Source organism: Hydra viridissima, unplaced genomic scaffold, assembly GCF_058129835.1.
Source record: "Hydra viridissima isolate aposymbiotic clone 2 unplaced genomic scaffold, HvirCarnegie_v1 scaffold_2, whole genome shotgun sequence".
In the NCBI taxonomy this organism is placed as follows: Eukaryota; Metazoa; Cnidaria; class Hydrozoa; order Anthoathecata; family Hydridae; genus Hydra; species Hydra viridissima.
The window spans coordinates 21,317,682-21,340,732 of record NW_028324301.1 but is presented as its reverse complement, the minus strand read 5'-3'; the positions used below and the strand labels follow the sequence as shown (position 1 = coordinate 21,340,732).

General features: G+C 28.4%; 2 protein-coding genes and 1 pseudogene across 4 annotated transcripts; 2 read left to right on the top strand and 1 right to left on the bottom strand.

Annotated features, from left to right (window-relative positions):
• Positions 1-69: 69 nt before the first annotated feature.
• On the bottom strand, positions 70-5,676 carry LOC145193644 (endoplasmic reticulum membrane protein complex subunit 7-like). Of its 2 annotated transcripts, none has more exons than XM_080071109.2 (4): positions 4,512-5,676; positions 734-1,068; positions 564-644; positions 70-443 (listed from the first exon to the last, which is right to left on the bottom strand). In XM_080071109.2, exons 1-4 carry the CDS (start codon positions 4,663-4,665, stop codon positions 294-296), a joined length of 720 nt encoding a protein of 239 aa, XP_079927235.2. In that variant the 5' UTR covers positions 4,666-5,676; the 3' UTR covers positions 70-293. The 2 variants fall into 2 exon arrangements, with proteins under 2 accessions (XP_079927235.2, XP_079927244.2); XM_080071118.2 differs by having other exon boundaries at positions 734-1,050; positions 4,512-4,710.
• Positions 2,248-3,792, top strand: LOC149892419 (uncharacterized; annotated as a pseudogene).
• Positions 5,124-19,916, top strand: LOC145202040 (heat shock 70 kDa protein 14-like). Of its 2 annotated transcripts, none has more exons than XM_090078498.1 (17): positions 5,124-5,244; positions 6,674-6,754; positions 8,741-8,823; positions 9,147-9,195; positions 9,305-9,410; positions 10,849-10,939; positions 11,159-11,232; positions 11,425-11,455; positions 11,539-11,700; positions 14,438-14,593; positions 15,417-15,519; positions 15,600-15,728; positions 15,825-15,908; positions 15,983-16,075; positions 16,226-16,294; positions 18,470-18,534; positions 19,690-19,916. In XM_090078498.1, exons 1-17 carry the CDS (start codon positions 5,188-5,190, stop codon positions 19,769-19,771), a joined length of 1,515 nt encoding a protein of 504 aa, XP_089934624.1. In that variant the 5' UTR covers positions 5,124-5,187; the 3' UTR covers positions 19,772-19,916. The 2 variants fall into 2 exon arrangements, with proteins under 2 accessions (XP_089934624.1, XP_089934625.1); XM_090078499.1 differs by lacking the exon at positions 19,690-19,916 and adding an exon at positions 18,669-18,862.
• The last annotated feature ends 3,135 nt before the right edge of the window (positions 19,917-23,051 follow it).

Below are 23,051 nucleotides of genomic sequence, written 5' to 3'. Positions count from 1 at the left end.
TGCCCATCATTCAATGATGAGACATTTTGCAGAAAGAAACTCATGATTTTTTTTTAAATTAAAAAAATATTTCAATAATAGCTAATAATATAATTCCATATAAAGAGGTGTCAGAGATTTTGAATTGTTCATTAAAAAATTCTCTCAAACTATTTCTATACAATTCACAGTCATAGACCATTGAAAACCTAGATTCTCTGGACCTGCAGACTCTACACACAACTGCAGTTAAAAATCAAGCATTCTAGAAGTCTATTTAAAAGAATGCAGCATTTAGTTGTCTAAGGGTTCCCTTATCTACGTTTACCAGCTTTCTTAGTAGTTACTGCTGATGCAGCTTTCTTTTTCTTAGAATCACCTCCACTAAACCAATTAGACATCATTTCAGAAAAGTCTGGTATTTGCTGTGGATTATTCAAAACACTCATTTGAGACTGCATCTCCTAAGAACACAAATTTAATCATTCAGTAAATGTTTTAAACATCCCAAAAACAACTTTTATATAATACCAACAATTTTTATACAATACATTTAAAGGGGACCACATATAATACCATCATACCTTCTGAGCATCAGGATCTGCCATTGCCACCAGTTTTGGCATTAGAAAAATAAAGAGAAATGGCAATACCATCATTAATACCTATTTAGAAAATATAATACTAAAAGAAAAAACTTGTTTTCATAATATGAATAAAATTCATAATATGTTAAAAAGAATAAAAAAAATACCATTGGGTTAAAAAGAAAGTCTTTCACTTTCCATTCTTCACGAAGTTCAAAAAAAGCAGCACGTTCTGTTGCCACAAAATGCAATGGATAAGGTGCCATTTGAACAGAATTTATAGACATAAAATTAACTTTCCTTACACGAATCTTTCCACCTTTTGTTATATCAACACGCATCAAATCAAACTGATAGTTTGGGGATGCAACCTCGACTATATAAGTTCCAGAAGGTATAGAACTAACTAAAAAAGTACCATCTTCTTTTAGAAACCCACGATAATTTCCCCCATCAACAACAACAACAGTGTCTTGCATCCAATCTAAATTTTTTGCTCCAACTATGAAAATTCAGAGAAAAAGATATTTAAAAAAAAAAATTTTAGGAAAAGTTAACCATTACATAAAATTAATTTTAAGTTTAAAATTACTATGGAAGTAATTTTTAAAAATTTTTATGAAAATAATTTTTTATGAAGATATTTTTGCATGATGTTGCCAACAACTAAAAAAAAATAACTTTAACTAGGGCAAAGTGATAATGGCCGGGTCTTATTAAGAGCCAAATTTGGTTCAGCTTTTAATACATTTATTTACTTGGCGGGACATTTACCTAGTTGATTAATATTATTTTGTGTTTCTTTGATATATCTATGTTTTATTTGAGCTTTTGTAAAGGTTTCCATTAGTCTTGATTTTTTAGAAATATTATTTTTGTGAAGGTTAGTAGAAGTAAATATTTTATACCGGCGGTAGTCATTTTTGTTTTTTTCAAGCAACTTTGAGACGCATTTAACGAAGTATTCCTTCTGGTACGGCTTTAAGATATATTTTGATCTGTTTTGTTAGTTTCCTATTTTATTTCAAATGCATCAGCTATTTATATAAACATAACATACAGACAAGTACTGATATAACACTAATTTTGTATATAGCTAGTAAATAAATAAAATAATAACTTATCTATACAATACAGTTATATACTTTATATATATATATAATATCATTTTTAAGTCTTATACTATATTTTAATGCTTGTATACTATTTCTTTAAGTTGATTTTAATCATGGAAAGCACAAAAAGAAACAAGAAAATAAAAAATAAAACTGCTTCTAGTTTTAACTCAAAGTTTACCCAAAAAGTGACAATGATTCCGGTCAACCCTTACCCAGAAAGTGACAAAGATTCTGGTCAACTCTTGGTAAATATTTTAGAGGAGATTCAGTTCTTGGTGTTAGACCTGGACCTACTCCAATATTATCTAGCAATTTATAGAACAAGTTAGTTGAATATGCAGCAACAAAGGCTACACTTGGATTCGGATTTGGAAAAAGACAATTTTAAAAAAATGCTTCTGATTTAGCCATGAAACACAATTTAAAGTTTAAACATTCAACTCCTTCAGAAAAATGGTGGCGCTCATTCAATAAGCGACATAAAAATTTAGTTTTGCGAAAGTCTGAAGGTACTTCATCAGTAGCAAAATATTTCTATTCACTGTATGAAGTTTTGCAGGAAACTCATGTACTTTTAAAGCCATCTTTGATTTGGAATATGGATGAGTCCGGGTTACAGATGGACTTTAAACCTCTAAAAATAATTGCAAAAAGAGGTACAAAACACCTTCAATCTCGTACAACAGGAAAACGTGAAACCATAACCATTATTGCTGCTATAAATGCTGCAGGTAGTTTAGTGCCTTCACATTTAATAGCAATAGGTAAAACAATTAGGTCTCTTCAATCTTTCAATATTACAGATGCACCTTCAGGCTCAAATTGGAGTTTTAGTGAAACAGGTTGGACAAAGCAAGGGATTGCTTATCTTTGGTTCACCAATGGTTTCTTGCCTAACATAGGCAGAGATAGGCCACAAGTTCTCATAAGTGATGGTCACAATTCTCATAACTCGGTTGAATTATTGCCTGTTGCAATTGAAAACAATATTCATATTGTGGAAATGCCAGTACATTGTTCTCATTGGCTCCAGCCTCTAGATCGGACAGTATTTGGTCCTCTTAAAACATACTACAATCAAATCTGTCATGAATTAATAAATGAATATCCTGGAGTTACTGTTGACAAGCCAAATTTTTGTGGTCTTTTCAAGAAAGCCTGGGACCAAGCCCTCATAGCTGATAACATTATCTCAGGGTTTCAATGATGTGGCATATATCCATACAATCTATCTGCTATTCTAAGCACAGCTTACTTGCCTAATTCTGTTTATTCCATACAACAACTGCTTGATGAAAATGATCTGCTTGAATCAAGTTTGCAATCCATCAAAACTGACACTAGAATAACAGCATCAGAAAATTTGATAGAAGAGGGAGTTGATTTTGAAATAGAATCAAGCACAAGTAAATCTGAAAATATGTCTGAATATGAAAAAACATATAACAATGATTTGGTAAACCTTGACATTAATACTGCTTCTTTGGTTTGGGATACTTATTTAACACATGAGCAGTTTACAACTTTCAACTTCTGTATCCAGAATAGTTATGACATTCCAGATCCTTTGTATAAAGTATATAGAGAATTCAAACTAAAAAAGAGTTCATGCATAAAGGATATTTTTGAAATAGATGTTCCAGTGTCAAATAAAAATACAGATCTACCTATTCCAGTTCTAAATGAAACCATTGTTCAGTCAAATTCTATGCCAAATGAAATCACAGGCCAGCCTTGTTATTTGACCAATGAAACCCCCTCTCACTATAATCAGATGCCAAATGAAGCTATTGTTCAGCCTATTCTGACACCAATTCAGTCTTGTACAAATGATTTAGCTAATGATAGTGACAATGATATTTTGCCTTATCTAATAATATATATACTATTAGGTCAAAAGAAAATCTAAGAAAGGTTCAAAAACATTTTGTATTAACTTCAAAAGAAACAATGCAATCTAAATTGAATAATGAGGGAAAGAAAAAAAAAAAGTCAAAGCAACTGAAGAAAAAAAATTAAAAAAGAAAAAAGAAAAAGAACAATAGAAGAAAGAGATACAAAAATTATCTAAAAAAGCTAATTTAGTTCAAGAGATTAATAGCAATTAAAAAATTTCTCAATTGATTTTTTTATTTCCTATTTGATACAGTAGCTAGATTTGAATAACAAATAAACACTCCGCCAAAGTACTGCTATAAACCAAGAAAAAAATATTTTTTTTCAAAATAGATTATATTTTACTATACTCTTTTTTGCTAAAAAAAAATATTTTTTTCTTAGTATCTAGTAGTTCCTTGTTCATTATTAGGCTATAATCGTCTGATAAAATAATATTTTTTGATATATAAGCATTTTTAGGTATGTCAGTTATAGTTTATGTAAGTGGCTCATAATAGGTACCATTTCTCAATTTGCTGGCTACTATTTGGTCTACCCGGCCATTAATTGGTACGAAATTGAAATCTCTGTTTAAACACATTTTTCTCTGAATGAAGCATATTTTAGTACTAACTACAACTTCTTTTAGGTGAAGTCGTTTGTCACCAATATAACAGTGAAAAAATAAAAGCTCCGTTAGATTAAGGCATTCTTCACGGCTATCAATAAGAAATTTATGGCCATTAATTGGGCACTTTGCCCTACTGTATATCTTAAATTGGACCAAAAATATAGTAATTTTATAAATTATGAACAAAATACTAAATTTAAATACAAAGCTATTAAAAAAAACTTATCTACTATAAAATACCAGTGGTTATAAATAACATTTTAATGTTAAGAAACTAAAATTAGCTTCATGTAGTTAAGGTCATTAAATTTTCTATACCTGGATATTTATTTTCACCATTGGACTGAAGAACAGATACTTTTCCTTCAATCTTATAGGTTTGTACTACACCATCTTCTTGAGAAATAATAGGAGTTACAAAAAGAATAAAAATAATCAAATCATAACAAAATTTTGAAGTAGTAATAACCATTTTTGCGACTGAAGTTTATACAGTATCGGTATCGTAAAATTAAGCGTCAAAGTTCCGTAAATTTATTTTGCGCGAAAGAGTATTGAATATAGTATTTTGTAAACTCATGTTGTACGTAAATGAATCTATCTGCAGCTGTCCTCAATTTTAAGGAATCACCTCTAATGACTGTCACTGTGATTTAAACTTACAAAAAATTGAATTACTTGTAGATACTTCTGTTTATTGAACGTGGCTGTCTAAAATCCATATCCACCTAAGATAAATAGATACCTACTCACAGTCACCTGTATTTTATATAGATTGCTTATCGAGCACTGAACTTCTGCTTGCATTAGTTTTTACCTTGAAGATTTATTATGTACAAGTCTACACCATAAAATTAAAAAAAAAAAAATTTTCTTGATTATTTTATTTTAAATAGTTCCTATTATCTAAACTCAATCCTTGTTTTTCATTATGTAGGTACATAACAACCTGCATAACAACCTGCATAATATTGTATATACATGTAAATAAACTATGGTTGCAGCTGGTATACATTTTGGAAATACAAACAGTGTTATAACTATATGGAAGGTGAGAAGTATTAGTTTTAGTGTTAAAAATTACAAGTTGTATGAAGTTAATGAAAACTGATGTAATTATATTATATTGGCCTAAAAAATTTCCTTATTGTGGTCAGTTATTTTTTAACAAAAGATTTTGAATTTTGATCAAAATCATAAATATTGGACTAATTCTTCAATTATTTTATTCAAATTTCACTATTGTGAAAAAAAGATAAAAATATATTTCATTAACATCAATAAGTAACAGCTACATGCAGCTGTTAACTTTAACTCAAAAAATGAATTTCAAGTTAACAAACTCCAACCCAACTTTAAATAACCAATAAATAACTTCTTAAATAACAAATAAATAACTTCCTATTTGATGCTCGCAAACCAGAAATCAAGATGGAAAGCCAAATGGTGTAAAGTTGGTGTTTTATGCTTTTGTATTCTAAATGATAGAATTTTGTACATCACTAAAATGAATAAACATAAGTTAAAATGTAACCTAGTTTCATTTCATAAATTAAATTACACTATATAAAGTTTTATACATATATTCATAGCACCATTGCTAAGTTGAGTGTTTTGAATGTTTTAGATGAAATTAAACCTGTCAGTTTGAAGAATTTATGAGTTTAAACTATTTTGTTTTAAACCAGCTTTAGTTACTGTAGATGTTCAAATTCTACCTTGAGAAAACCTACCACAAAGTTTTGTCATTGGTCAACAAAATATGTTTAATACCATAATACATCTGGAAAGCGTTTTAGTTGTGGACCTAATAATGATTCTACCAATTTAAACATGTCTTACTCAGAATTTACTTCCTGCTCATTTGAATCAAAAAGAAAATATTCAGAACAAGTTGGCAAGCAAGCTCAAAATAAGGAGTTTATTTCTTTTGCTTCATTTTTCTGCATCTTCATTATTGTTGAACAGCTTCGTTCTTTGAAACTTCAATATTTCCATTTTTACAAAAAACTTTCTCTTACTTCCTTTTTGACTTTCAGTTCTGTGTTTGATTGATTCTTCAGCCTTTTTCAGTACAGTTGTATTCTACCAAAATTATAAGTACTTGCAGCACTGTTAATTTGGAACTTTTTTCATCATCATTTTTTTGGTCTAAGACATCTAGTTATTGCAAATAACCAAATATCTGAAATTTGTAATAACTACTGCAGTTTTTATTTGTTTTAGAAAAAGGAATGCAAACTCTAGTTTAGCAGAAATAGGTTGTTTTTTTTCTCTTTTCTTTTTTCTTTTTTTAAAGAAAAAAAAACTTCAAGAGTCAGACAGGAAAAATTGTCATGTTTTATTTTATTGTAAAATAAATGTGAAAAATTTTTCTTTTAGTTATGTTGCATAATTTTTTTTTTTTTTTTTTCGGTATAAAAATTAGCAATCAGAAAAGTATTATAATGAAATATTGTTAAATCTTTTTTTTTTTTAAGGATGGAAAGGTTGATACAGTATCAAATGAAACAGGTGATCGAGTAACATCAACTGCTGTTGCTTACACAGGAACAGAAAAGGTTTGTTCTAAATTGTGTTGGTTTTTCTTTTTCTGTTGAGTTTTAATTTTTTTTTTTGACAAAAAGTAAATTTGTATTTTTAAATATAAATTATAATTTTTGTATTTAAATATAAAAATAAACATTAAGTTGGCAATAAAAGTAGACATTAAGTTTGCAATATTCAATTTTAAATTATTTGAAGACTAAAGGGGAAGGTGAGGGTGCATCTAATCCCCCTTTTTTTAATTTTAGTCACAGGTTTCTGTCCCTATTTTCAATTCTTTTCCATTTAATAAAAGAACATTTCTGATGAGGTTTCAACAAAGTTAGACATAAACTATTTGGTACACTAATCAACTCATTTTTGGTGTTGTTGAAATGTTAGCCATGTAAAGAAAAAAAATCATAACATTTAAAATGATATAATGTAGAACTTAAACAATTTGTGGTTATTTTTTCAATCATACTGTAGTGACAATCTATATTGCAGTGACAATAGATTAGAATAAATGTAAAAATTATTGTTCTTTACTCTTGACCCCACGCTCAGAGCTGTTGTTCACAACATTTAATCCTAAAGCCTATTGCTTGGCAAGTGGAATCTTACTTTTCTAATACTTTAGAGGCATCTCTTCAGTGAAATACCAGAGATTTTACTGTTTGAAATTTGAGGATACTCATTTGCATTCATCAGCAGGCTTTGCATATAATACATCTAACAGATCAACACTTGCCAACTCATGAACCAGTGATCATCATATCCTCCATTGTAATGGCATGGTCTAATCCAAAAATACTAACCAACTGCTGTTTGGATTTGTTGACAGCTGAAATTGGCGTCATTGTCTGAGTAGTGATTACAACTGCTGCTGGTAAAGAGAACACAATTTAAGTTAAAGCTGCTGCCATTTTGGACTTGGTTGGACAGTTTTTCACAGCAAACTCATCAGCTGTATTCATCTTGGACCTAGCAACCCAATATAAAATACAATTTAAGACTAGTAAATGACATGTGGATAATGCAGAATTAGGTATAGTATACAGTGCATTAGATATATGAAATTAAGCAGTGATTCAGATTGTCTAAAAGATACCAATACACATCATATATGTACTGAAGATGTTCAAGTTTAAGATTTAAGCGTATGAACACTCATCCAAGCATTATTCCTTCAGTAATGATGAATAGGCTGTTGACAAACTAATTGACATATTAATTCCATAATTAAGCTAAAAATATTTAGCTTTTTCTGAATCAATCCATAAGTAACAAATCCAATCAAAACAAAATGGCAGATATTAGCAGAGAATAAATTATTATATATATGGAATGCTATCTAAAGTAAGTAAATACAACATTTGATATAGATTCTAAAGTAAAACAATCTTTACAAACAGCCCAAATCATCCTTTCAAATTTCCTATGCATATCTCTATTTCATCTAACAGCTTGAGGTGGACTCCTTAAATCAATTCACAAATGGAAAAAGCTTTTTAACTTAGGCAATATAGTTTTTTGTCACAAGGGGGCAGGATATACTTTAGGGAAGGCCCACGAAAAAATGGAGTTTTATGTTTGAAGACTTCAGGAAACTTTTGTTTTTGAACATTTTAAAACAATAATCTGTTAATTGTCAATAGTGCCTGACAATGATGTTTTTCAATTATAAGCACCAGTACATGATAGTGTTTGAAAAACACCGTTGGTAAGCATTTATAATGAAAGATAATTGGAAAACACTGTTGGTAAGCATTAGTACATGATAAAATGGATGCAAATCCAAAGTTTGTGAAATTGGGTAAGATATATATATATTTTATTATGGAAATCTTTTAGTTTATTAAATAATAAATGAAATAGAGAGTAAATAAAATGGCTAGAAATATTTCTCTTATTATTTTCAGATCAGATAATGACTTAAATATTTTAAAGAGTAAGTAATTACAATCTCTTGAGCAGTTTACTAATATTTGAATATTTTACTCCATGTTTTTAAATATTAGATAGTTGGACAGCCAGCAAAGCAGTACATGGTCAGAAACCCTCTTAGCTGCATTTCAAACATCAAGTCCTGTGTTGGGCAAAGGTAAAATTGGTGCATTTTAGATTATCTATTTTTCAGTAATAAAAGAAAATATTTATTAAATTACAAAATAGTCATATTTGATGAAATAGAACTTCTCATTTAAAGATCAATTGAAAAACTAATAGTCAATATTTATAAAACAACAATCTTTTCTGTTTTTATAAAATTCCAAATAAAGATTCTGATTTAATTATATTTTCTGATTGATTTTGTTCTAATTTAAGGTTGTCAAAAATTAGGTGTTTGTTTGAAGTTTATTTATTATCATTTACTATAGTTAATATTTTTACCCTTCTTTCTTTGTAATTATTCTTCTGATTTAGTTTTACTCAAGAGCAACTGCAAAAAGTTAAAGCAAAATGTTCTTGTCAAGTACGTTTGTTTAGTTGTTTTTTTTTTAATTTTAATATTATTTTTTAACTTTGAATGTAAGATAGAGTTATCAAAATTTTGAAAACTATAAAATTTATTTGGTTTGCAGGTCTCAAACAGCAAAAATAGTTTTGCTTATCAAGTCAAAGTAGATGATAATTACATAAAGGTTTTACCTGTTGAAGCAGCATCTTATATATTTACAAAACTTCTAGGTATGTTTTCTAGCAATGTCTTAAAGATATATTTTCTGGATATGCTTTTTAGGCATGTCTTCTAAGTATGTCTTAGAAGACATTTCTAAAAAGATATTTTTCATGTATATACTTAAGGAATACAAATAAGAACAAGGCTCATAAAATTTTTAATTAAAAAATGATTTTTGATTTTTCAAATAAAATCAGTCTTACAGTAAAATATTATTAATTTCTAAAAAAAGCTTAAAGTTTTAAAATAAAATAATAGTTAAAAGTTCTAAAGAACTTTATAGTTTTTTTTATTTTGATAAGTATTTTTATAAAATTAGCATAAAAATCAGTAAACAAGTTTCAAATGCAATATGAACTTTTATTTGTTCTTCTAATCTTCTAATTCTAATTCTTTCATTTTTTCACGTTAAACCTGACTTTCACTTTAATTTTTTTTTGATTTCCAATTAAAAAACAATAGTAAATCCCAAATTAACTTATACTTTTTTAAAAATTAATAGTTTTTTACTCTTATCTGTTAGTTATTTCTTGTTCCTTAGTCATGGTGATTGCCTCCCATGATTTTAACAGGGTAAAATGGCTTTTTTCTTATTTCTAGTTGCTATTTATATTTCCCCTTTTCCAATTGTTTTAAAAAAAAGATATTTTACTCAATGTTGAATAACCTTTTATGTTATTTTAAAATGATGCAACCAATTAATATTTTGGCAAAAATAATTTAGATAAAAGAAAAACATAATGAGCTAGTCAGGTTTAAATATTTGATAAGATTTATTAATTGATTCGTTTTGCAATTCTGATAATCAAATTTTTAGGACTGCAAAATGAATTAAAAATTTAAAACTTTACTATGACATCAAACTGTAGGCAGAAAAGTCAAGTAAGTTGATATTAATCTTGATATTATTACCCCCCCGCTATTAATTTTCAAATAACTGAAAAAGAAGTTATAATAATTTTTAAGTCTGTGGTCAAAAAAACCTCTAGAAATCACAGGAAGTAAAATAATCCAAAATTACAGCAACTATAGGGAAACATTAACAACAGCAATAAAAATTTTAATGGTCGTATGTGTGTAAGCTATAGAAGATATTTTTAATGGTTGTATGTGTGCAAGCTATAGAAGATATTTTTTTAGAAGAAATTAAACTCACTTTTAATACAAAGAAACAACCAAAGGGTGATAATTTATTAAATGATCTGCCAAATTTGTTAAAATTAATTGTTTACTTACATGGTTTCAAAAAAAAAAAACTTTGAGTCAATAATATTTTTATGCTTTTAATAAGTTTATCCTCAATTTAACCTCTATTTTATATTAATAACTATTTATTTTAAACTTGTTAACATATATGGATTGCAATTCATTTTCACCTGATATACTTTTAAAATTTTCATTAATAATTGTAATACTGTTAGTAATGCTTATAGTTGAAATGTTTAGAGATAGCAGAGTTAGTTGGTGGTAGTGAGCTTGAAGATGTTGTTTTAGCAGTTCCTCATAATTTTTCTGAAGACCAACGAATATCCCTTTGGTATAGTAATGTCCTTTTTTTTTGTTTTGTTCTTTTAGAAGTTGTTGCAGTAACATGTTTTCTTTCCCATTTCACAAACACCGTAAGGTTCTTATTTTGTTTGTAAAATGAGAAAAAAAGAGGTTTTATTTGTCAAACCAACTTTTATCAAATTATGAAATAAATTTAAACAAGCTTGCTAATTGATTGAGGTTTGTAACTAATAAACCTATTGTTTAGTGAAGCTGCAGAGAACATAGGATGTAATGTTCTTCGGGTTATATCTGAGCCTGCTGCAGCACTTTTAGCATATGGTAATTTTTTAAATATAAAGATTTTTTAAACTCTTTTGTCATAAATGAATAGAATGTTGCATTAAAGTTAATTCCAATTTCTTCCTTAGAAATCGCTGATGTAAATAATGTATGCAAGTTATATAAGTTATGTAAATTAATATCACTAATAACAATTTGTAATCTCATTAAAATAACTTTTTTTTCTCTTAGGTATTGGCCAAAATGATCCTCTGGAACATAGGTACAAGCTATTGTTCTAACAGTCTAGTTACTATTGTTATATTAGTTTTTTATCATTTTTATTATTTTTTACCTCTACCTCAGCACTGTTTTGGTATACCGTCTTGGTGGCAGTTCTATGGATGCATGCATTATGGAAGTTCTTAGTGGAATGTATCATATGATTCATTACAAATCTAATTGTGATTTTGGTGCTAATGAGTTTGATATTGTTTTGATAAAGTACTTTGTTGAAGAATTTAAAAGGTAAGTTTGATTGATGATAAAATGTATGATTACAGTTTATTAGATCAATTAAAAAGCTCTCTTTTACATGCTTTTGACAAAAAAATATGCCCTAACTATAATGGCATTTCAAGAAGATCATCATACAAGCAGTTTGATGCAGTTATTGAATTAACTTTTCAGATGAAAAGAATCTTTTTTTCTTATATATGTCATTATCTGTAGCTTTCTGGCAGCAAACACAACAATGCTATTCTACATTTTCTCTTCTCCTAAAAAACTCTCTACATAAGTTTTGTGTTTAATTTATACTTAACAAAATACCTCAAATACGCTCATAAAAAACCGCTCAAACTATATTTACAAGATTTCAAGGAAACTACGTCAATATTTGTTTTACGTAATTTCTTCTGTACAATTCAATTACATTATTGAGTTTTTAAAAATTGTATTTTTCACTTAGAGTACTCATTATTTTTGTCATGTATGCATAAAAAAATCTGCACCAAATCAAATTCTAAATAATAAAGTTACTACACTTAACGACAAAATTAACGCACCACTTATACATTTCAATTTATTTTAATTGTCATTAATATTATCATATATTTTGACAAACATATTAAGAAAAAAATACATGAAAACAATTATTTCAATGATAATAATAAAATTGACTTTGAGGATGGTGAAAAAAAAAGACTAACACCAAAAACATGGTTCGTTTAACAAAATAAAGTAAAATGATTATTTTTGTTATGCACACTAATACAGCTTAAATTGAAACATTTCTGACTTATCAACAACTAGTGTTACCACCTCTTGATGTTATTACAGCCTAATAGTGCCATGACATACTTAAAATTAGAGATCTAATTGTTTCTTAAGGGATATCTTCCCACACATGGATAAGACTTTGTCGCAGCTTGTCTAGGCTGTTAGGTGGTGGATGTTGGCTTCTAACATGGTGTTCCATTATGTTCTAAAGATGCTCTATTGAGTTCATATCTGGACTGCAAGCTGCCCACTCTAAAACTTAATTTATAAGTGGTGCGTTAATTTCACAGTTAAGTATATTTATTCAAAAAACATGAAATTTAAATAAACATTTTCTTTATTGTATAATATTTAACAAATAAGTATGTCTGGACTGTAACCCCATGCATTGGACCTGTAAAAGCAAAGGTCTATGTTGTTCATTAGACTTTTCATTTAACTAATAAGATGTGATTTTTTTTTTCCTGAAAATTGTTTGCATTAACTTTTCTTTTTATGTTTTTAATGAGTCACATCTGTGGAACATTTAGCGAGATTTTCATCTTTGGAAAAAAATGGTATTTCTAATTTTCTCAGTTTTCCCAAACAAACAACTGAAAAAATGCAGAGGCTAAATCAGGCTAGACCAGAACTTTGTCCCTTGAGTGATATTTTTAAATGATTTTTTTAACTTCAGGAATATGTCATGTTGAATAAGTGTCATCCTTAGACCCTAAACCTGACTTATACAACTTCAGTTTAGACATTCCATTTGGCTGATGAATTGCCACTTTAGAACTTTTTCTGAGAATTTTTGTTGTGCAGTATACTGCACTTTATCACTTGAAGATAATGATTCATGATAATGATACTTTGTCATTCATTTCCCCCAAAGTAAATTAAGACCCATCAGTTATCACTTTAATGTTCTCCTTTGCTTTCAAATTATTAGCAACTAATTTTCAAAGTCTACTATGTTGGATTTTGGTCTAATTTTTAGTTTTTTTCAGATTCTTTTTCTAACTTTATCATGATGCCCTTCTCATTTAAAGCATTTTTTTATTGTTTGGCCTTGTCAATTTAATTTTTTTCCCAATTCTCTGTAAGTTTTGGCCACTTTACTGACAGTTGCACGTTTTAGTGCTCAGCAAACTTCAGGTTTCATAGCTGGGGATTTTCTACCTGAACCTGTTCATCTTTCAGTGGTAATATTATTCTAAAATAATTTCAGAATAATATAAACTGCTATTTGTTTGAATCCCAGATCCACAAAATGGAGCTTGGAAAACTAAGTGTAGCTGATGAAGGATTCTGGATTTTGATCACAAAAAACCATAATAATTTTTCAATATTTTATTTGTCACACTCATCTTGCTACTAAATAATAATTTATTTAAAAAAAGAATCTTGTTTAATAAATTTTACTATCTTGATGTTTGAATTCTGTATAGGCTCAAAGTTTGTGCAGATTTATTTAAGCAATTGTTAAGTTATTTCTTTGAGATAACTTTTAAACTATAGATTATGCTGCACCAAAATTCACTCATACCAATATACAAAATTCCATCATATCTCATACTACTGAGTTTATATTATAAATGTATTTTGGAGTTTTAGTAAAGAGTTTACCTAGTAAAACCTGCGGTATTGAAATTGGTAGTTTGTCAATTTTTCTCTGTATTTGAAAAACACATGGTTGGAATTTCCATTAGAAAACTTTAAAAATTTTCAGTACTGTGCTTTTTGGCCAAACAGCTCCAAATGGAACCTCAGAATTTATAAAAGCATTTCATAAATTAATTTGCATAATTAACATTAATTAAGATTAATTTAAATAACATAAATTTACTACTAACAGTGATGATTAGTTCATGTTTAATTTTTATCTTTTTAAGTTTTTTTTTATTTTTTGAATTCTAATTCTTTGATTTTTCATTAAACTTTCTCAGAAATTGTTTTCTCCTTAATATTTAGGATTTTGATGTTAACATATTTATTGGTTTAGAATGTATAAAGAAGACATATCTGAAAATAAGCGAGCACTTGGAAAGTTAAGTGTAGCTGTTGAAGATTGTAAGCATGGGCTATCAAAATTACAATCTATTGCATGTGCTGTAGATTCCTTACATGATGGTATTGATTTCCATTGCCAGCTACCAAGGTTATTAAAAACATTTTTTATTTTAAAAATGAAATAAAATCATTCTAATTCTTGACATAACATTTTAATTTTAACTTTGTTTTCTTAACAAGAAGATGTTTAGGGTTCTCTTACAATATTCATGTATCTTAACAAGAAATCTTTTCTGATAACACCTAATACAGCCATTATGCATCTTAACAAGAATTTATTTAGGATTCTTTTATAATAATTGTACTTTATTAAGAAGCCATTTATTATTCTCTTGTAATTGTTATATATTTTATAAGAAAGGTGTTTAGGATTCTCTTGTAATAGTTGTATATCTTAACAAGAAGCCATTTAAGATTCTCTTATATATCTATAAGGAATGATATAAGGAAAAAATTCAAAATATTTTGAGTTTATATTAAACAAAAATTACAATTTCCTTTAAAAACAAAAAAAAAAAAACAAAACAAAAGAAAGAAAATAAGGATAGTAATTTTTAGGCATTTGTTATAGTAGCATGCTTTTTGTTATAGTAGCAAGCTATTTGTTATAGTAGCAAGCTTTTATACACAACTATGGTTGCAATATTTAGCAGACTCATTACTTTGTTATTGAGAAGATGATCTATAAATACAATTATGCAATTATTTACAAAAAAGTCAAATATTCACTGGAATCACATAATACCAATTAATCATTAAATAATCTTTATTTACATAGAAAAAATGTTGCTTTAAGAATTTTTTATTATTGTTACTGTTGTTATTGTTTAGATTGACATTGCTACAATTGTTATTGAGATTGTTATTATTTTAACATTTTTATCAACACGAGTTTTACGTTTTACATTTAGGGCAAAATTTGAATCTTTGTGTAGTTCTGTTTTTTCAAAATGTATGGAGTTGGTTGATGAAATGCTTTTAGAGGCCAATTTTAAAGCAACAGATATAGACAAAGTTAGTACTTTTCTATTTAAATCATGTTATTCAGTTATCCAAAGCACATTTCAAAATGTATTGAGCAATTTTTTGTATAGGTAATATTAGTTGGTGGTGGAAGTCGAATGCCTCGTTTAGTTCAGTTAATGAAAAATAGGTTTGAATCTTCAGAAATTTTAAATAGAATTCATACTGAAGAAGTATTAGCACAAGGCGCTGCACTTCAGGTAAAAAAATATTTGTATCGTATAAGATCAGTTTTTCAAAAAAAGTTATCTCAAAAAAATCACTTGAAGTAAAAAACTTTTCTATTTTGGTTGTAGGCTGGATTGCTTCAAGGTCGAGATGATACACTAAATACAGATGTATTTAATTTAAACTGTATATCTAAAAATATAGGAATAAAGGTAAGAAATTTATGAAAATATTTAAAAAAAAGTAACTTTTTCTTAATAAAATGTGGTAACTTTTTTTTTATTAGTTAGCAACTGAAGACAAGTTGAGCATACTTTTACATAAGAACACTCCTGTCCCTGTCAAAAGAAGTACAAATCTCACTCTGCCTGCTGATCAAGTAAACCTTTAAATATAACTTTATTATCTTGTTATAAAACTTTTTTTTTAAATCAAATAGTTATAACTTTTTTAGTAAGTATAAAAAGAAATTTTAGTATAGTGTATGTAAACGTTCTCAAAATGGTTTTCATTCTGTTTTGGACTGTAGACAACAGCTTGTGTTTGCCTTTATGAATCTGAAGATGCTACTTTAACAAATCCTCTGCTTCTCGCTAAGGTTACTTTTTTCTAATTTTAAATGTCAAATTATAAAATGCAGTTTTAAAATATTTATTTTTCCAATTTTTTTTTAATCATTTTGTAATTAATGTAGTTAATATTGTTTTAATTATTATGTTGTTGTAAGCATTATTATTATAACCATTAGCATTATTATTATATAAAAAGGTGATGTTTTAAAGGTTTTTTCCAAGTTTTGATCATTCACTGATAATTTTAAAATAATTTCCAAAAATGTTGCTAAAAATGCAATATTAATTATTACATTAACATAAATACAGAGTAATGGTAAGTAAATTTTTGCTATTAACATAGAATAGCAGTAAATAACAGTTAGTCGCAATGCATTGGTTATGATGAATTATAGAATTAAAGACACAGAATCAAAAACATGTTTCTTTTTTAAGAAAATTTCTCCTACCATATAAAGTTACCTTGAAAATGATCAGTTAATGATCGAGACATACTGATTTAAAAAAAGATATACAAAAAATTATCAGACCAAACAATTTTTTTCAAAAAATAAATGTTTATGCTCTAAATTATACTAAAAATAATGATAGCGGTTCTTTCTTTAAATGTTATTTTAATTATGTTGTGAATTTGATGTTATTTAGCGTGCGTATTTTTTGTTTCACGCCTCAGTTGGTTTATTATTTTTCCTAAATGAAACTTAGTATTAAATAGGCTTGTAAAAAAATTATCCGACCAAGTGATATTTAGGTAAGTTTAATTAATTTTATATTTCTTGAAATTTTTCAGCAAATATTTGTATAATAAAAGAAATTGCATAATAACTTTTTTAGTAAAATGGCTGGAGGTAAGCGTCATTGAACTATTGCTCAGAAAAATTTAGCTAGTCAATCAGGGTAAAACTTATCGCCAGGTGTATCAAGATACTGGAATTCTTCATAATACGGTATCCAACATAAGGAAGCATAATTTAACAACAGCCAAAATAGACGGACAAGGTCGCAAAAAGAAGAGTTTTGATAGGAACTTAATTATACAAGTTAAGAAAAACTGCTTCATTTCTGCTTGAAAACTGGCTGAGCAAGCTGAAGAGGATTATGAAATCATACTATCCCATCAGACAATCAGAAATCGTATCCGAGCCCTGGGATCTCAAAGACAACTTGTACGTAATAAACCATTTTTGAGTAAGAAACACATGAAAAGAAAATTGGAGTTTGCTAAGAGAAACAAAAACATGCCGTTAAGATCCTGTGGAGCGACGAATTAAAATTCATTTTAAAAAATCATCTGATGAAACTTAAAAAGAAGCCTACAAAGCTGCGTGAAAGGAACTGTCAAGCATGGTGGCGGTAACGTGATGTTATGGGGTTTAATAGCTCGGAAAACTCCAATTTATAGATACTACAATGGATCAGGTGCAATACAGAAACATTGAAGCAAAATTTGAAGTCATCTGCAAGAAAACTTCGGCTAGAATCTGATTTTACATTTCAGCAAGATAATAATCCCAAGCAATATTGCCACTAAAACTAAGGAACTATTTGCTGAAAATAATTTCGATGTCTTAAAATAGCCTGCACAATCACCGGACCTTAATCCCATTGAACATTTGTGGGAAATTTTGGACCGAAAAATTAGAGATCAGTCATTTTTCAAAAAAGAGAACTTCAAAGTGGCAATTGAAGAAGCCTGGGATAAAATTTAACCAGAAGAAATAAAAATTTTTTTTGAATCAACAGCTAGACGTCTAGAAGCAAAATAATCCAAGCAAAAGGAGACCCTACAAAATGTTAAAATAATTGTTTTGTTATTTAACTATTTATTATGAAACAAAAAATGTGATTGGTTGAGTATCTTTTTGACAATAAAAAATGGACTTAAAATACTTTATATTAAGATTAAATGGACTTAAAATACTTTATCTTAAGATTGAAAACTTTGCGATTCATATTTCACACTAAAATAAATAAAATCTATTTAAAAATATGTTCTTTTATTACTATTCACCTTGAGTTTTCTAAAAAAGTCTAAAGTTACAAAAATATTGCACTTTTTTTCAGGAAAATTATTTTAATTGTTTGGTCGGATAATTTTTTGAGGTTGACAAGTCAATTCTGATAAGAAAATCTGAAATTATTATTACTATCATTAACTATTGTGCTTTCTTTCATCCTTTAACGTTTGTTCCAATCTTTAGCTTGTGATGAGAGACCTAAATAGTGATGAAATAAAAGATTTACTTTTAAATCTTGAATTCAGAAGGTAGGTTCAATTTATTTTTAATGTATTTAAAATAGTGCTTTAAAATATCGGTGTATAAACTCTTCATAATTCTTTTAAGAAATTCTTTTTAAGAGAGAATTTATCAAAAGAATGCATCATTTTTTTTTCATCAGAGCTACATTTGTGATGAACATAAAAATTGTCTCATATATGGTTAGAATTATACCCAAATCAATTGCTAATCTTGTCTTTTAATGGAAAACAATCATACGGAATCAGTTATTTGGAGTCAGTTGAATACTCTATAACTACATTTTTTTTTTCATGCTCAGAGTTATTCTGGTTTTGAACAATGTTGAATTTTCTCTTAGAAAAAGCCTCAATATGCCATGATTTACACGTCATGACATAATACCCCGATAATATTGTTCAAAATTTTAATTTCAAAGCATTGCGTAATAGGTGCATTATAAAGAGTGCAACAACGAAACAGTGGCAACAACAGCAAAAAAAGCAAAAATATGGTTAAAAAAAAGTGCTGTCACATAAAGTACAGTAGTAGAAAATTGCAATTTTAGTTAGAAAAATTACACATTTGTAGGCCAGAACTTTTAAGATAGTTTATCTGTTTTACTGTTGCGTCATAATTACCCAGCAGGCATACGACGTTGAAATAACGTCGAAACCCTAATATCTATCATATAACGACGTTGAAATATCATCGTGTGCCTGCTGGGTATGCAATTGGCTTTCGTGTGTTCAATTCTCTGGCTTCCCTTCAATGCTGATTTTGCCAAATTTAACAAGTTAAATAGTAAACAAATTTGTAAACCATTTTTTATCTTTATTACAGTTGTGATTTTCGTTTTTCAGTTATATTTTCTTGTATTCTTTTACATATATTCTCTTACTTATATTTTTGTCATTAGTTGTTTAGAAATCAGGAGAAAGTTTATTTGTAAAACCCAAAACAGTGCGTTATTGTTGCGCATTAAGCGCATGTAGTGGAAATTATTGCACTAGTTTATCAAGCGCTTACAGCCTGTCGTAAAACCTTCCGACATGTTTGAAAAATTTCAATATAAAAGGTTACCCAAACAAATGTAACATTGAAACGTTGTGTTCGTTGTTTCATTCAATATTGCGTTATTTAAGCCTTAAGTAAAAAATTAATATTAGAAAATTATTTTTTAGAAACGGGTGTTTAGCGGCAATACTTACTGATCGCAAATCAAACAAAACTGAAAGTATTCACGTTGACATGACAAAGTCTTAGCGTGTTTAAAAGAACTATCTAATTAATGCATGACAAAAGAATAGCAACAAAAGACTTGACCCGAACTAATTTGATGTCAATTAGTTTTTAAATTTCGTTTTTATATTTTATAGCCGTGATTTTTGAAAAAGATATTCATAAATAATTTCTGTATTTTCTTTTTCATGTATTATAACCTTTTTTGACGATATCCAGCGAAATGCGTCTGTTAAATCTAATTTTTTTTGATTGAATTTGCATTCATTTTTATTATAAACCTGTATCGGCTCTTGTTTAAATTAGTAATGAAGCGCTATATTTGTTTGTCACTAAAGAGATGAATGCATTGAAATACTTTTCAACGTGAGGAGAGTTTTTTATATACTTTTTTCGTGGCGATTTGCGCCAATGTAGTTTTCTTTAAAAAGTGTTCGTCTTGTAATGCAGGGGATGGTAATATCCGTAATTCCAACTCACAACTCAGATAGTCAAAAGTATACCTTGGAAATTCCTTTTCTATATGATCATCGAAACAAAGATTTTTTCAGAAAGATACACTCCTCAAACTCAGATTTACTCTTCGAAACAAGCAATGGAGAAATGCGAAAAAAAAATGGACCGTTAAAAAGTATTGATTTTTTGCGCAAAACTAATAATATACTAGAAAACGATTCAAAAAAATCTCATCAACGACAGAATATCGGTTCGGTAAGAAATTCCTCTAATAAATACGCTTACGTCAAATCGAAGATTGATTCAAATATCGAAAGCTTGTACCTTAAAAATCGAAAGTTAAAGTCATTAAATTTTGGAAATGAAGGGCGTAATCGTTTGCCATCACATTCGTTGAGTTATTTACAACGTCAACGGAACATAATGTCAGCTCTGCCTGCTTACAATAGAAAAAATATTTATCAGATTGAACAGTCAATGAACTCACCTTCTCGTTCAAAATCTGCCACCAACTTGAGACACAGCGAAAATATTGGAAAAGAAAGTTCACCAGAATTCAACACATCAGAAAGTGAAGTTGATTATGCTCATGCTTTAGATTCTGCTGACTTGAACTCTGATAAATATATAAATCAAGAAATATCTTTTAACAATTTCGAGCGAAACGAGTTAAGTTCTAAATCAAACAAAACGTTTCTCAACAACGAAAGGTATCCTCAAGTTTTATCGCGGTTCGAAAGCATCAACTTGATGAGTGATAGCACTACTACCAATTCATTAACAGAAGATCCTGTTCTGCTTGCATTTTTACGTGACGATCCTCAACTAAAAAGCTGGTCGTATAATATGAACCAGAAGTTTGATCTAAACTCAAAATCTTTTGATGTTTTTGGAGAAAGCACTTCGGTTGATAATTCACAAAGCAGAACTTCGATTGACAGATCACAAAATCGTTCGTCGACCTTTGTTAAAGACTATTCGTATCAAATTAACAAAAATGAAATGAAACAAGCAGATAAACAAGTAGATAAACAAGTAGATAAAATGAAACAAGCAGATAAAAAAATTGAACAACTGCAAGAGCTTCATGAGCATAAGTACAACGCTCCTCTGGAGATCAAAAACAAAATGCTCTCTTTAATAGACAGTTTGAACCTGCATACTTTAAAATCAAATATTATCGATATGAACATTGAAGGTCGTAGAACATCCGGGATATCTTCTGCCAATACATATTCTGAACCAACTTTAGGTAAATATCATTTAAAAACTGTTGACTTAAGTAATTGGGATTATCTTCGAAATAGACCTCTCGCCAAAAGTAAAAAAAGTGTACGTGTAGCACTTGAGAACAACAGACTTCATTTGTACACCCCTGAGTATGATAGACCGAGGTTGTCATATGTATACCCCTAATAATAATAACTCCGTGCTCAATCACCATATAAATGATAAAACTCATTTTTTGTCGTTGTTATTAAAGAGTTTTCATGCCTTTGATTATCAATCTCTTATTGACGTGAAATGTGATGTTTTAACAAACGTCAGGCGTAGTAACGTAACAGATATCTGGTGTAGAAAATTATATAATTTTAAAGAAAGAACAAAGAAATCTTAGGAATGGGTTTTTTAATTCCTTAAAAACATATCTTAGTTTTATGTTCAGCAATATTCTCTTGAATAAATTGTAATAATATGATACGTAAAGGCTATGTAAGAAATAGACGTCTATTTTTTTGATTAAAACTTATGTAAGAAAATAAAATGAATGAATAAATCTTCTTATTGAAATTAGAGCATGACAGCAGTTGCAGCCGACTAAAATAATAAAATTTTCAGCTGAATCTTAAATCTTTTTTTAAACTATGGTGGCTCATCAGCAATCACCGATTGCGGTTTTTCTGTAGGAGGGTGTCAACAGGTTCTGATCCGACAATAACACTTAACTTGTACCTCCCATGGTCTGAAAGAAATGTCTAAAATAATGACATTGTCACTGTAAATATTAATTTGGCTTAAAGCAAGCGTAAAACAAGCTTTACCCTTACGTAATGCTCTTCTAATCAATCTACTGTTACTTTTAATATGCTTGACGACCTTTTATGCTTCCTGGTTCAGTTGGCTGAATACGTTTGCTGAATTCAATCACTCTAAATAGGAATAGAAAATTCTCTTGATGCTGCCCCAAAAGGGGTTCATTTTTCTATTGGTTGTCTGATATTACACGTATTTATACTGACACCATAAGTACCTAATGGATATAAATTACACGCACAGGTGTAAATTGAGAAAAGAATAAATCCATAGTTCTAGCTTGACCTTCTCTATATTTCTTCGTTATCATTACCGTATGCTTAAACACGAACTATATCAATATGGCTTGACCACGGATGTTTTCAAATAAAATGATCGTCGTTGTCCACTTAACTCAAAATAATTGGGGCAAATCACTTATGTCCAAAATTTACAAAGTAAGTCTAAATTAAAAAAAAAATTTGCTTAGTTATAGTTCAAGTATTATTACAAGATTATTGAGTTCACAAAGATTTATAGCTGATTACATGATATTGACAAAATAAACAGTTTTTTCTATGTCCTGTAAAATTTAGTTTTTTTGGACGCATTTTGCTTGCGACAACGACGTTGTATCAATATACTTGACCACGGATATTTTCAATTAAAATACCACCTTCATTAACAAAATTATTTCTTTTGTCCCATTGTCAAAGTCATAGATTTTTTCAAAGTTACATACTTTATAAGCATTGCAGATTCAAAATTTTTATCTTTTTTTTTTTAAAAAAAAGCAACAATAATTAAATATACACGATTTCAATAGTAAAAATAA

What these genes read in the sequence shown, in the direction of transcription:
- LOC145193644 (XM_080071109.2), bottom strand. Translation starts at nt 4,665, where the DNA reads ATGGTTATTACTACTTCAAAATTTTGTTATGATTTGATTATTTTTATT. An exon ending in TGGTGAAAATAAATATCCAG is followed by an intron (nt 1,069 to 4,511) that starts GTATAGAAAATT and finishes GAATTTTCATAG; the next exon opens with TTGGAGCAAAAAATTTAGAT. An exon ending in CAGATCCTGATGCTCAGAAG is followed by an intron (nt 444 to 563) that starts GTATGATGGTAT and finishes TTGTGTTCTTAG; the next exon opens with GAGATGCAGTCTCAAATGAG.
- LOC145202040 (XM_090078498.1), top strand. Translation starts at nt 5,188, where the DNA reads ATGGTTGCAGCTGGTATACATTTTGGAAATACAAACAGTGTTATAACT. An exon ending in TTCCATTGCCAGCTACCAAG is followed by an intron (nt 14,594 to 15,416) that starts GTTATTAAAAAC and finishes TTTTACATTTAG; the next exon opens with GGCAAAATTTGAATCTTTGT. An exon ending in ATCCTCTGCTTCTCGCTAAG is followed by an intron (nt 16,295 to 18,469) that starts GTTACTTTTTTC and finishes TCCAATCTTTAG; the next exon opens with CTTGTGATGAGAGACCTAAA.